Source organism: Pygoscelis adeliae, unplaced genomic scaffold (assembly GCF_000699105.1).
Source record: "Pygoscelis adeliae isolate BGI_AS28 unplaced genomic scaffold, ASM69910v1 Scaffold136, whole genome shotgun sequence".
Taxonomy (NCBI): domain Eukaryota; kingdom Metazoa; phylum Chordata; class Aves; order Sphenisciformes; family Spheniscidae; genus Pygoscelis; species Pygoscelis adeliae.
This window is the reverse complement of record NW_008824901.1, coordinates 85,948-99,726: the sequence shown is the minus strand read 5'-3', so window position 1 is coordinate 99,726 and position 13,779 is coordinate 85,948. Positions and strand designations below refer to the sequence as shown.

The following is a 13,779-nucleotide window of genomic DNA, read 5'->3' as shown; positions in this document are numbered from 1 at the left end:
GTGAGTAAATTCTTTTTTTGTTTCAATGTAAATAAGATTATGACCATTGTCATGACTTAGCCAGCTTGGGTCAGAGCCGTCCTGGGTGAGCCTGTTACATTTGCAGAAATCTTTTGGCTACCCCTCCTTGAGGCTGGCATTGCACAAGGTGTTTTCGAGCATCCATCTGCTTTTCCATACATTTTGGCTTCAAAGTTAAAACAGATACGGCACTCATTAGTGGCAATCAGCGTGCTGTTCAGTGCTGGTACAGCCTCAGTAAAAGCAACCTGTCCCAGCTGAACTCAAAACAGAAATAGGAATTTCAGATGAGATGTGAGAACAAGGGGGTGCCTTATGCTACAGCCAGCTTAAGTATTAAACACATTTCGTAAGCAAGGAGTACAGCCAGCCCTATCACTACACTTTTATAAAGCTGACCTCAGTCAGTCCCTACTGAGATGTGTCTATGTGACTTGCTCTCAGAGCTGCTAAAGAGCATCTCTTGAAGCTCCTTGTTAAGTTCTTTAGAAGAGACATGGCACAAACTGGACTTAGGATTTTTCTACTCATAAGCATTCTACTGCTGGATCAGACCATCAGCCAGGCTTCCAAATTCAAAGCCAGGAAGCACAGCAAACGTAGAGTGAAAGGTACTGGTTTTTAACTGTGAGGAGGGATTGAAGCTTATAGACTATGCAAGTTTACTATGTACTTAAATAACATTGCATGAACCAGAAACTAACATTATACAAATGCTTATAAACAAAGGACAGTTGAGTCTATATTATATCTAGTCTTTGAAATATGTATATGAGTTAGCAATGTTAAAATAAGGTGGCAGAATGAGTTATAGAATAGAGCTCTATAAGAGTTGTAAATATATTGCTCTGTTATGCCTATTCATCTCTGTCGACATTATTTAGGACTCAGAGGTACAGCTGAGAGAGGACTCTGGCCAATCGTTCTTAGTTACGTAGTTAGATTGACTAAGGTCAGAAGAATGGAAATTCATGTACATATGGTAGAAAAGAGCAGAATAAAATATTCAGTCTCCAAGGGTTATTGTTCAGATTTTTGTACCATTTCCTGATTTTAACAGAATGTCTGTCTAATATTTGCAAAATATTACTTTATCTGTGTGACAAGTACTGTGAAATGGCAAGTCAAACTAATGAAAAAGAATTGGAAGAAAAAGATAAAGCACAAATTCCCAGAGCAAAGCTTACAGAGCAAATAAAAAAAAACACTGAAAGTTGTTTGGAAATGTCTGTATATTTAATTTAAAGACTTATTTCTAATAAAAGAGGGTATGATGGAGGTTACACTAATGGCAAATATTTAAACTCCTAGTCAATGGAAAAAAACGCAGCTTTGATAAAGCCATTGTACAACATGATTACACTGCTCTGGAGCTATACAGTTAGATATACACTTCCTTCTCCTTTTGAATCTCTATAGTTTTTAGCTTGGTGTCCTAAGGACAGGCTGCTTACACATTTGTTTTGCCAGCACATTTGTCTGTACTTTCCACTACTTTTGAACTTGAAACAATTTGGCAGAAGAACAGGGCTCCTGAGGATGAGTTTCCCAACATTTTATGAAATTTAGAATGGGGGGGGAGGGGGGGGGGGGGGGGAAGAAAAAAATTTGCATTAATGTCCCACTATGAAAAGGTTGCACCAGGAGTTCAGCTTGTTCTGCTTTTTGCCTCTTTTGAAGCAGACAGGGGACACGGAGAGGCTGCTGTGAACTGGGAATCGCAGGGAGGAGCATGGATTGAGGAACTGGGAGTCCTGCCTTGGGGAACCAGGGAGTCACGAAGGACAGCTGGGGTTATCCCCACAGGCAGTAGAGAATATGGAGAAGAGATGAGCTTTCTGGGGTGCAGCTGGAGGATTAGGTGATGTAACACAGATCTGTAGGAACTGTGGTTTTGTTAGTTCTGCTATATGTGAAAGAGCTTATTTATTCCTCATGTTCATTGCTGTGGCTTCTGGAAGGTCTGGTTACTGCTGCAATCAAATTGCCACCTTGTGCAATGGAAACATGCCTGCTAGTTGTTTGATGGTGGTGGAGTATTACAATGGTTAAGAAAAAAGACTGGAAAAGAGGACATGAAAATGGAGTTCTATGCAAATTAGCTCCTTTTCTTGTCCCACCATCTTCTTGGTGCTTTTGTAAGTGTTGCAAAATGGTGATTCAGACTGAATTTGTCTGACTCAAGTCACCAGGCCCTCTCTGTACTGACAGAGAGAGGAAGGCTCCTCCTGGGGAGGGGAAATTGCAGCTCAGCAAGCTTGTCTGGATACATTGAGACTGTGAAGTTGGATTATATTAGTTGTTCCTCACTGTGTCAAAACAAGAGTTGTGTGAAACTTTCATGCTCACAGAAATAACATTTCTTGAATAAACATGATTTGTGTCCTGCTATTATTTGTATGTCATATATATACACCATGGTATACAGGTTCAAAAGTAAATAGGCAAATTTTGCTGTAAATTAGATACTGGCATGCTAAATAATGATTAGTTGCAACAATCGATGGTTCTCAAACAGTTACTAGGGTACAGTCCAACTGAAAATGAGATTTAAACCATGAGGGTGAAAAGTAAAGGTGGCTTCCTTCTGTTTTTTAATAGGCACCCTATAGGAATCCTTTCATTAAGGAAAAATCTTTAAAAGGAATCAAAATATCTCAGTAATGCAGAAACATGATATTTTGAAACAGCTTTTAACATATAATTTTTTAATTTTTTTTTGTGTGGTGATCTGTTCATTTCTCTGTATTTCTTTTATTTAAGAAAAAGATGACCTAAAGACCCAGATTGACAAATTATGGCGAGAAGTAAATGCTCTGAAAGAAATGCAAGCACTTCAGACAGGTAAAGAAGCTTCACTGTTCAACAGCTTCCAAAAGTTATCACTGCCTTTCCTCTCTCCTTCACTCCCATCCTTCTCTTTAATGGGGATTTGTGACTGAGAAATACAACTCCTTAAGAGCATGGTATGCCATAGTTGTAATGGTGAGACGAATGTTGAAGGAAGCATTCAAGTAAAATCAAGTCTGAACTAACGGCGTACAAGTGATGATTCTTCACTATGAGCAAGAATTAATCTGGGGCAAGAACTACTTTTTTCTTTGCTATACACAACCCCAAGCTGTGATTTTAGGTATAACCAAAGACAACACAACGAGGGTTGCTGGGTTTGAGAGTTTAGGTGGTCAGTGGGTTAGGTCCCCAGGTTTGATATGAACACAGGCTAACTATCAAGGCAAAAATATTCATGGAAAAGGCTGAGAATACCCCCAAAAGGAAGCTAAAAGGACTAAGCCTTTTTAAAGTGTGCAGTTTGCGACACTAAAATGTGAAAGTTGCCATAAAACTTCAAAGTAATACCCACTGTGAGTTCAGAAATATCCCGTATCAATGTGCAGAGTCCTTTAAGTATTTAAATAGCCAGATGGAAATTTCCAAACAAAATAAGAAGGGTAAATACACATGCACCTACTAGACAGTTGTGCTTTTTCACAGCTGTTGACACAAAACTTGGCATTTAAACATGTACAAGAGGACACTACAGAGGAAATTACATCATTCACATGAAACAGAACGTATTTTCCTTAGGGATGGTAATATCTGGGTTGTCCCGCTTTATGTCTTGGGTTACATAGAGCTTTTTGAGCTTTACAAAATATTTTTATTTTAAATTTCTTATAAGAAGACTTTAGAAGTTTCTTAAAAGAGGGAGCCTGTGCTAGACAAGTAACTCTTGTTTAAAAGTAATTCTTGTTTTGCTTCCAGAAGGAGCTTGAGAGTAAGCATGCAATGGCTGAGAAATGAAACCAGAGCCAGAAGATTTTCTATCCTCAAAACTTATTTTGAGCTATATTCTGAATTCAGAACCCACACTGTTCAACTGGATTCCAAATTTGGCAAAGAGAGATTTATCACCCCTCTAGCTCTGACTGTGTTTATTAATGGCCTTATGATACTTGAAAAAGGAGCTGCTTTTTTAGCTTATGGACATTTCCAAGACACACGTTACAATCTGATTTCTTCTTTTGCTTGAATTTCCTAGGTCTCCTTTCTACATAGCGTGAAATGTTGCCACACGCCATTTAGCAGCACATACTTTCTTCCTAAAGAGGGCCAGTCTCTATCATTACTGCAGCATTGTTGAAGTAGATAAGGTGTCTCTGATCTTTCCCATGAATATAAATTTGTTAAAGAATTCAACATTTAGCAAATACGCTCATTACTTTTCTGTGGCCATTAGCAGTTGGAAAGGATAAAATTTGAAGGATAAGCCCTAATATAAAATGATGACCCTGAAAATGCAGCTAAGGAATGCAATGAATACTACAACTGGAAACACTAAAAAACTGAGACATATAGGATATGGTCCAAAGTGGATTTCCATATCCTGATGATCAGATACATAATTGCTTTTTTACAAGAACAGATGACAGGAGTTAGAAACAGATTATAGAAAACATCAGGACAGAAGATGTTCATATTGTTTCACGACATATTTCTAATGTAAGTACAAGATGAGTTTAAGCAATAAATGAAATCACTTCGAAGTAGTCACATACAGGATTCTAAACAATTGTTACAAGAGTTTATTCAAGGCCTTTGCTATGTTCCTCAGCTCAGAAGGAACACTCCTTCGAGGATGGTTCTCTTCTTGTAAGTATTTTTCTTGGGAGAATCAGTTTTTCACATATCTGCATTAGAAGAGCTGGAAAGCAAAGTTTAAGGATTCACTCCTGCAAGCCTGCCCACACAGCCCTCGGGCTGGAAGAACTCTGACAGCGGTTCTGCAAGGCAATTCCAGTTACAAAACATATGCCAAATTAATGTTCTAGTACATTTGGACTTTACATCAAGACTTCCCCGATATGTTCCAGTAGAACTAAAAGCAAACAGATTTATAAATGCAAATGTTTAGATTATTTGGTTCAGATTGTCATGCAAGCTCAGTAATAAGTGTACACTTTTTAAAAGTGTTTATAAATTTAAGTCACTTTACCTCATTTGAATTTAGAATTTGAAGGGGTAGACTTTGCTGGAAAGACCAGAAATTAAGAACTAAAGAGGCAAATATGTACTCTTCTGCAGGTGGAAATATACTTTTATCAATCATCGATATTTACATTATGAATTTCAAATCAATGTTTTTCTGGTAAGCAGGACACATTTAAAATAGCACTTTTCTGTCCTGCCTTTGTTTGCTAGTTCCTAGGCTTAGTTAATGCATAAAACTTTACTTTCCTTTGGCACTTAAATATCATAAACATAAAAACATCTTTAGATTCGTCTCTTTACTATAAAGCAAAGTATAGATTTTCTGATGACCAACTCCCATCTACCAACAATACAAATATCCATACCTCATCCATTCCATCAGTTTTAAGACTGATGAAATAAGGTAAAAATGTGTGAAAGCAGGACTATTTTCTAAAAGAAGACATAAGATACACTGACAACAGGCCTGAAACAGCAAAATAAAAAAATGCTTTAGAGAATTGCATTGCTGGAGAGAATCTGGGGCTCAAGATCATGCCTGAGGTTCATCAGCATAAACACAGGAAAGATTCTCCAAAGCACTTTATGGTGTTAAGATCACAGCTATGTCTGTCCTTCCTCTTAAGTGCCTCTTCTCTGGAGCAGCCATAAGAGCATGCTCTGCTTTTGGCCTTCCCTTGTAGCCCAAGATGCTTTGCAGAGTGCCTGTGAGCAGTCTGTTCAGACTTCCCAAAGGCATACTAACACGCTGGCTGCATACAAGGTCCTACATGAATGGGAGGAATAGCAGGAAAGTCTGATCTTACTGCTATTTTCAAGCCCACTCTGCGGAGGCAAGAGCCTTTCGCTTGCTGAGGGACTTGTCTGCTTAATTCCCAACATACCTTTAGAAAGTTATCATTTTAGGAAACATTATTCAAAGCTATATCTCAAGCTTTTACTGAACATGCAAACCAATATCTATTCACAGTCTGTCTTCGTGGGACAAAGGCCCATAAGAAGTGCTACCTCATATCAGAAGGCACCAAACATTTTCACGAAGCCAATGAAGACTGCATAGCCAAGGGAGGGACACTGGCTATCCCAAGGAATAACGATGAAACAAATACTCTTCGAGAGTATGGCAAGAAAAGTATGCCTAGAGTGTCTGAGTTTTGGTTGGGTGTCAATGACATGATAAATGAAGGGAAATTTGTTGATGTCAATGGCATGGCTCTACAGTACTTCAACTGGGATCACGCCCAACCAAATGGGGGGAAGCGTGAAAACTGTGTCTTTTTTTCTCAGTCATCACAAGGCAAGTGGGTTGATGAAGTCTGCCGTACTGTCAAAAGATATATATGTGAATTTCTGATCCCATAATTACATATACAAATGACCATGACCATGTTTTGGGTTATTAACATGCAGTTTTGCTTGTTAGTAACCCCTCCCGCTTCAACAGTGGTGAGTTAAAAATATCCATCCCCTGCATTGTACTCGCTCTTTCCTGAAACAGAAGTTTTCTCTTATTATCTTATTTTCTATTCAGATGCTAAAAATGTTATGTTTAGTGAGTGCTCTCATTATGTACAGGAATATATATTATGTTTTGACGTACACTGTATCATATTTTGGCATATTATTTCAGCCTGATGTTCAGGCTGCTGGAATTCACCTCCTATTCGTGTACTTTGCGTCTCCATGGTAGAATAGTATTTACTTGAACTCAGAAATCTAGTGAATTCATTGAAAGTTTACAAAAGATTGCTGTATGGTGACATGTGCCAATATAAGGTGTAGGAATGCTTTCAGTTCCAGTGCTTAAGAGGGACTTTGGGATTATGTGAGCTCCTGTGAAAAATGGCCATCATCCTTATAGAGTTTAACAGGATGGATCTGTGACCAAGAGTTTTACCTATGGGTTAAGAAAGCCAAATGAAACAGAAAAATCTGATGTTAATTTTTAAACTACATGGAGTTAAAAGTGATACACTCTAGAAAATGGGGGAAGTAGCTGTTCTAAAACATCAGTTAGTCTAAACATGTTTGCTTCTAAATGTCTCAGTTATGGTTAGATGTCATTTGGAACATTCCCATAGAAGAAGCCAACCTGGGACTAGATCGTACCCCTGCTATGTAATGCCTTAATAAGATGTGCAAAAGACTTCTCTCCTGCAGGATCAGAAAGAGGCTTTATAATTCAGACAGTAACACTGCCTGAAAGCACAAGTAGAGAGGAAGGATCCCCTTTCTGGGCACAACATCACCGCTCATCCACCTGTCTCCACATGGCAGGCAGCACACCTGATTAGCACAAAAGAGTGGGGCCAAACCACGGCTCATTTGGCCACATGCAAATTTTCCTAACTTAACACCTGACATTTGAAAATGAAGTAAAATGTGTTGGTTATTTTTTGCTGTTCTTAACCTCACAATAGAGATTTGCCTTCATGTTATAAATAGCAGTTTCTCTCTTCTGTAAAGGAATTGCATTTAAATATTTAAATATATTGCTGCTTGGAGGCTAATTCATACATTTTATCTTTTAGTTGTGCAAGATTTTCTTCAATTATGCAATAAATTTGTGATTGCTGGTATTTAATTGTAGTAGTATTTTTTACAGCTTACACATCCACATGAAAGCCGTTCTTTCCTAGGACTTTTCTTAAGGATTCAAAAGGGGTACTGTCTTTGGGTACATTATATTATACTTTTTTTTTTTTTACTAGTATACTTACATGCCACAGGACAAAATTCGGATCCCTGCTTGCCTAAGTGCTGTATGAGATGCAACTGTTCAACGCACCACTGTAATGTGTTGTAATTAATTTCATTTTCCAACATTTAATGTATTTGTAAAATAGGCCTGATTCTGAATTATCTCACTTAGCTCCTGAGTTAAAATAAAGGAGGAAAAAGTCCCCAGATATCTCCAATTTTCTTTCAAAATCTACCAACCTTTGCTAAGGTTGGGATCAATATTCCTTTTACCTACATTTTAACATGATTAAAAGTCTGCAGTAATTTTGTGTGACTTCTTTACCCCGGCTTGTCTGAAATAGGTCAGTTTCTCAGCATATCCCTACAGCTACAGTCAAACTGAAAATTCACTACAAATTCCAGAACTTGTTTACCTTTGAGTTTAAAAATTTATGTCCTATTCAATCTATTTCAGCCAAGCTTCTAAAGTTGTATGCAGAAATTGAAAACATTTGTAGATATTATTGGTGGATGTTTATCAACCAGTAGATACAGATACCAGAGACAGAAATAACTATTTTTTTTAGTAGTGATGTACTGCACAAAGACAAAACCCACCACACAGAAATCAGTAATCAATTTGAAGATTCCCAGCGGAATGCTTAGTTAAGAAATAACAAAGGGACATAAAGTAAACAGGAAAAATGATGGAGGAAAACTTAGATGGGTAGAGTTGGAGAGGAGATGGTAGGAGGATAAAAAACTCCTCCAGAAATGCCTGCAATGGGAGCAAGACAGACAGAAAACAAAGTAGAAACACAGCAGGGAGACAAACTTTGTCCTGTCAAATTAACTGCCACTATCTTTCCTCTCAGTGATGGAATGCGTCTGTGTGAAGTGAGCTCTGAGTGAGGATAAGTATTTGCTGCCTGGTGGGACTGCTGACCCACTGCTGCACCAGTTCTTGTCCCCGGACCTTCACTCCCTACCTTTCCTCTCTCCTGATAAATGTGGTATTGCCCATCTTTTCTATTCAAGCAGATTAGGCTCTCATCTCTACACCAGTCTCCCACAATTAGTTTCTGAAATCCTCTGAGGTCTCCCAGTGACATTTTCCCTTCAAATTCCAACTCTGGGTTCCTCACCTCTACAAAAGTCACACAAAACCGTGCACCAGAGACCCTGCTCCCCAGTACACGCATGTACAGCTGGAAAAAAGGGCTATAAGAGCCGGAGTTTCACATGCAGCTAGGGTATTCTGCTCTGCAGATGGGTGCTGTATCATGGAGTGGGCAGTCACCTAGTGATTTCCCATTTGCACACTGGATAGTCATCACGGTTCAGTTGGGAATTGCTTGGGTGACTGGGAATTCAACAGGACACAAGATAGCAACTTTTATACACATTACTGCAAAACTAACAACAGAAAAAGCTCCAACACTCACACCTAGTGGTACAAAAGGAGAATGCAGAGTTTACAACGTTCGAAGTGCTGCTTAAATGCGATTACTGTAACAAATACTGCTTCTAGTTGCTTGCTAAAGGAAAAAGGTCCAATGTAACATGTCCAAACATCTACTAGCATCTTTGCAAGAAAATAGAAAATAATTTTTTTAAAGACTTCATAGTAATTTTCAAAAGTGCTTAACATTCAGCTGCTAAACCTACATTCTTTTTAATTTTTATGAAAAATATCAGCAAATTTTCATTTTAGGCAGGAAAAAAAAGATATTTTTTTTTTCTTCAACTCAAACTGTTTCATGGACTCTATCTTGACAGACCAAGCAGTCATTGTGATAAAAATTCAGGAACGATACCCTGAATATATGATATGACAACATAAAAAACCCTAAAACTACTCCTTGCATTGCAGCATCACAACAGGTTAAATAATATGTGATTTTTTTTCTCCTCACTTATTTCATATTTATATTTGTCCTCCTACCTTGCACCTGATGTGTCCATGGATTTCCCTCCTCCTTTGTCTCACCCCAAGGGAGGTCTCATTCTTCCACATTCCTGCCCTAAAGGAACACAAAACTGGCTGTGGGCACCTAAGTGAGTGAGTTCCCTCTGCAGCCTTTATGGCTCAGTAACAGAAGACGTTCACAGTCAAGTTACCATACAGGGTGGCACAGGGTTAGGTCACCATTCTCCACTCTGTCCCTAGGCAACTCATCTCTTATTAGAGCAAGAGTTGTCCCTTGCAACATTCACACCTCACTGCACCTGCCTTGCCACGTGCTTTAGCAGTAATTTGTTTCTAGCATAAGAGCTGGTAGTTACAAGAGCTTGTCAGAACAAGCAGCTCTTTCATCCTCTTCGTTACACATGATATATGACCAGTATCGTTTGGTCTAGCTTCAGTTGTGCTACATCTCACAGGATTTTCAACAACTCAGCTTCATTCCTTCCTCTCTCTTTTTGACCACCTCAGCCCTGCCTCTGTATATTAAACCAGACTGGTCTTCATCCTAGCGAGCCTGCTGACACTGCCTGCCAGCAAGGGGAGAGACTGAGGCGGAAGAAAGACTGCCAGCACCAACGTCCAGCTGAGAGCTTAGCTGTGTTACAGAGTTACCCTCCTTGGTCTGTAGGGGACCCTTTCCCTGAAGGGAAAGCTCCGATACTAGCCAAGAGGTGCTCAGGAGCATTTCCCAGGCTTTTCAAACTGCACAGCAGAGCCCAAGGCTTGCTGATTTGCCCCTGACCTTCATTAGAGAGCTTAGTGGGGAGGATAAAGCTCAAAGTAGAGCAGTTCGGCGTGGAAGAAAGTTACAATTCCAAGCCAAGCCCAGAGCTGGCCTTACACACAAGAATGTAAGCACCGTACTTTTATTTACTGGTATTTTCACCTTTTTCAGCTTGCTCTCTTGACTTTTACTCCTTCCATTTATTTTTCTCCATATGTTCTTTTCCATAGTTTTTATGCACACACATTAACCCCCTGGAAAGGAAAATTTTCTAGGAGCACAGAAGTTTGCTTCTGTAGCCAGGTCTATAATTTAAAAGAATCTAAAGATCTATTCTTGAGTACTCACCCTAGTACCAGTGCAAAATTCAACCTTGTTGAACTCCTCCAATCCATCAGCAACATCCTAGTAACCTTGCGAGGCACTCAGTGTTTCCGAGGCACTGGTATCCCAGTAAGCTCAGACCAGGTATGAAGTCACCTGTTGCTATGTCACAGGGGCATATGATTTGTCTGAATCACACACTGCAACTGCCTAAATCTGGATGATTACTGAAGGACAGCAACTGTATCTGTGAACAACATGAAACAACCTCAGAGAGCCTTACCTTTGAATAGCAAAAAGCAAGGGAGATTCCTCTGTAGGAGCAAAGAGTCCCAGCCAGCACCTCTGCTCATATTTAAGCTCAGCCCAAGCTTGTTAGCATACATCAAGCACCCATCCCCACTTGAATGCTTGGGTTGCAGTGAAGAGTTCTCAGCTGTGCTTGAGGCACAGGTTGTCTGATGGACTACTGTGTGCTGTGGATTTTGGCAGCAGAAGTTTTGAAAATGGAAAATAGTCAAATGTTTACTAATGAAAACTAACTGGAAATCCATTGAAATATTGGGGAATGGTTTCAAATTTCGGCTTTCTTGGTCTTAATCTCCAATTTAAGCCTTCTTCTGGGATTAAGCCAGCTCTACAGACCACAGAAATGGCTGTGCTATTGGGAAAGCTGTGTTCCTTCCATTGTAGGGGTGTTTATAAAAGGAGAAAGTCCTTTTGTACCAGGCTCTGAGATAGGGGTTTGGAGGGTATAATCCCAGACAAAATTTCTGCATCCCAGCTGGAAGCACCTTTCTGTGCTCAGCAGACCTAGGTGAGCTCAGAGCCTTCTGTAGGAGCTGGATTAGCCTGCTGGGAGCAGGAGGCTACTGAGCACAGGATACAGATGGGGATTACATGCACAGCCAGCACCTGTATACAAAAAGCCTGTTTACTTGCATCACAGGCATGTAGCTTCCTGCCTTGCAACCTCTCTGAGGAAAAACACGCTATGCAGAACAAAAGTACTATAGGGGTTTTGCTGTGCCTCATTTGAACTGCATGAGAATTTTCTCATTAGTACAAGCCTTGTCCCTCTATCTTTGGAAAGAGGCAAACAGTCTGCTTCAAGGAGTCCCAAATCCTCTTACTGATCACTATCAACACATGAAAAAGGAATACCTGCCATGAATCAGACTAGCCTTACTGGTGACCAAGTCACTTGCAGATAGGCTGTCAAAGATCACATTTTAAAATAAAAATGTGATGCACAATCTTAGATTGTTTGTATTTGTCCTAACAGCTGGATGACTGCTTACAAATTGAAGCAGAGTTTGGCCTACATAAGCTTAGCTAAACATCTAACAGTTCTGGCACTATTTTCTGGGGGAAAAAAAGCAAGGCTTAACTGTGCATACTTTCTTCTTTAAAGGAACTCTACTTCTTTTTCTGTTTATTTCTTCCCCTCTATGGCCTGCAATTACTCCTCAAAGTTTGTAAGTATTTCCTTCATTTTTGATTTTCTATTTACTATATAGGAGTTTTTTCATAGACTTTCTCCTACAAAGCCTCCATAGCTTCTCTTTTCTTGTTAAATTCCATCTTGTGGATCACTTTAGAAAAGGATAAAAGCAGTACCAGATCTTGGAAACTAAATGATGGGTACCTTAGAAACAGTTTATTGCACTGACAAATATAACACCAATCTCACTTAGTGTTGTCTAAACAAAAGATAACTTCCCTGAAGTGATGGTATTCATACAGCATTCCTCCCCTCAGCCACACTTTAGGCAGGAGAGGATGGCTTGAGATTATTTTAAAGATATCTTTGCTCTCTCAGGTTGCAGCTGTCTATAGGCTCAGAGGAATAGAGGGACACAGTATTGCAGTGTGCCAGATAGCCTCTTCTCCTCCTTCAGCAGCACCTGAGATGAGGGTACAGAGGGCCAAACCCTCACTTGCTACAGAGGAGTAGCCCAGAGGCTGGGGTGCATGCAGAGCATTGCTTCTTTGCACTGCCTGCGGGGAAAAGAAGGAGAATTTATAGTACAGGGGTTTGAATGTAAATAACCTACTTTGAACAAACTTGTAACACTTGCGGTTTTTCTTGAGAAAATCACCCTATGATATTCAGAGTATTATTGCTCATACTTGCAGTCAACTAAGTAGAAAAGAAGTTCAAAAGCTTTTTTTGGTAGTGAATAAAGCCTGTTACTGATACAGTATGGCCAGGCACCTGCGGATGGCACATTTAATTAGACAGACTGACTATAAGATAGATATATTCAGACCTAAAACATGGGAACATGATACATGTACTAAAGCACCATGATGTATTCTTCTATGCTTATGCAGAAGCAATGTGGAAAATTCTACAAACATTGATCCCTTTTGTCAGGATAGCCAAAGATGAATATAGGTGTAGTTAAAAAGAAAAGCAGCAGCACAGCAGGGACAAGACTCTAAAGATGGTTTAGTTGTTAAAGTAAATGATGTACTTTTAAAGGACCTATCTTTTCTCTGTACTGTATCACAGCTATGAGAGCTGCTAGTAATTAATAAACCCTTTGAAATTAAAATAATCTCTCTCTCTTTAATTTAAACAAATATAATGACAAATAGCTTTTCCAGGGATACTCAACCTCTTCAGTAGCACAGTGGCATTTCTCTTTGTTCTACTAAAGTACTACATTATTTGCTCGTGAAATGGTAATCATTTTGTAAAAATAAAATGTACATCCTTGGGGAAAATGGAGCAGAAACCTCCTAGAGTTGCATTATTATCGTGAAGTAAGGAGGGGGGCCAGCAAAACCGCAACCGTGGACGGAGGGCGGACTTTGGCCTGTTCAGGACACTGGTTGAGAGAGTCCCTTGGGAGACAGTCCTGAAGGGCAAAGGGGTCCAGGAAGGCTGAACGATCTTCAAGAAGGAAGTCTTAAAGGCGCAGGAGCAGGCTGTCCCTGTACGCCGTAAGAAGAACGGGCGGAGAACACCTCTGAAGGCCTTTGACACCGTCTCCCACAGCATTCTCCTGGAGAAGCTGGCGGCTCACGGCTTAGACAGGGGGACTCTGCGCTGGGTCCA

At 39.8% G+C, this 13,779-nt stretch overlaps 1 protein-coding gene across 1 annotated transcript; it reads left to right on the top strand.

Annotated features, from left to right (window-relative positions):
• Positions 1 to 456: 456 nt before the first annotated feature.
• CLEC3A (C-type lectin domain family 3, member A) lies at positions 457 to 6,678 on the top strand. Its single transcript, XM_009324836.1, has 3 exons — positions 457 to 632; positions 2,785 to 2,865; positions 5,984 to 6,678. The coding sequence occupies exons 1-3, from the start codon at positions 518 to 520 to the stop codon at positions 6,373 to 6,375; spliced, it is 588 nt and encodes a 195-aa protein (XP_009323111.1). The 5' UTR covers positions 457 to 517; the 3' UTR covers positions 6,376 to 6,678.
• Positions 6,679 to 13,779: the final 7,101 nt, after the last annotated feature.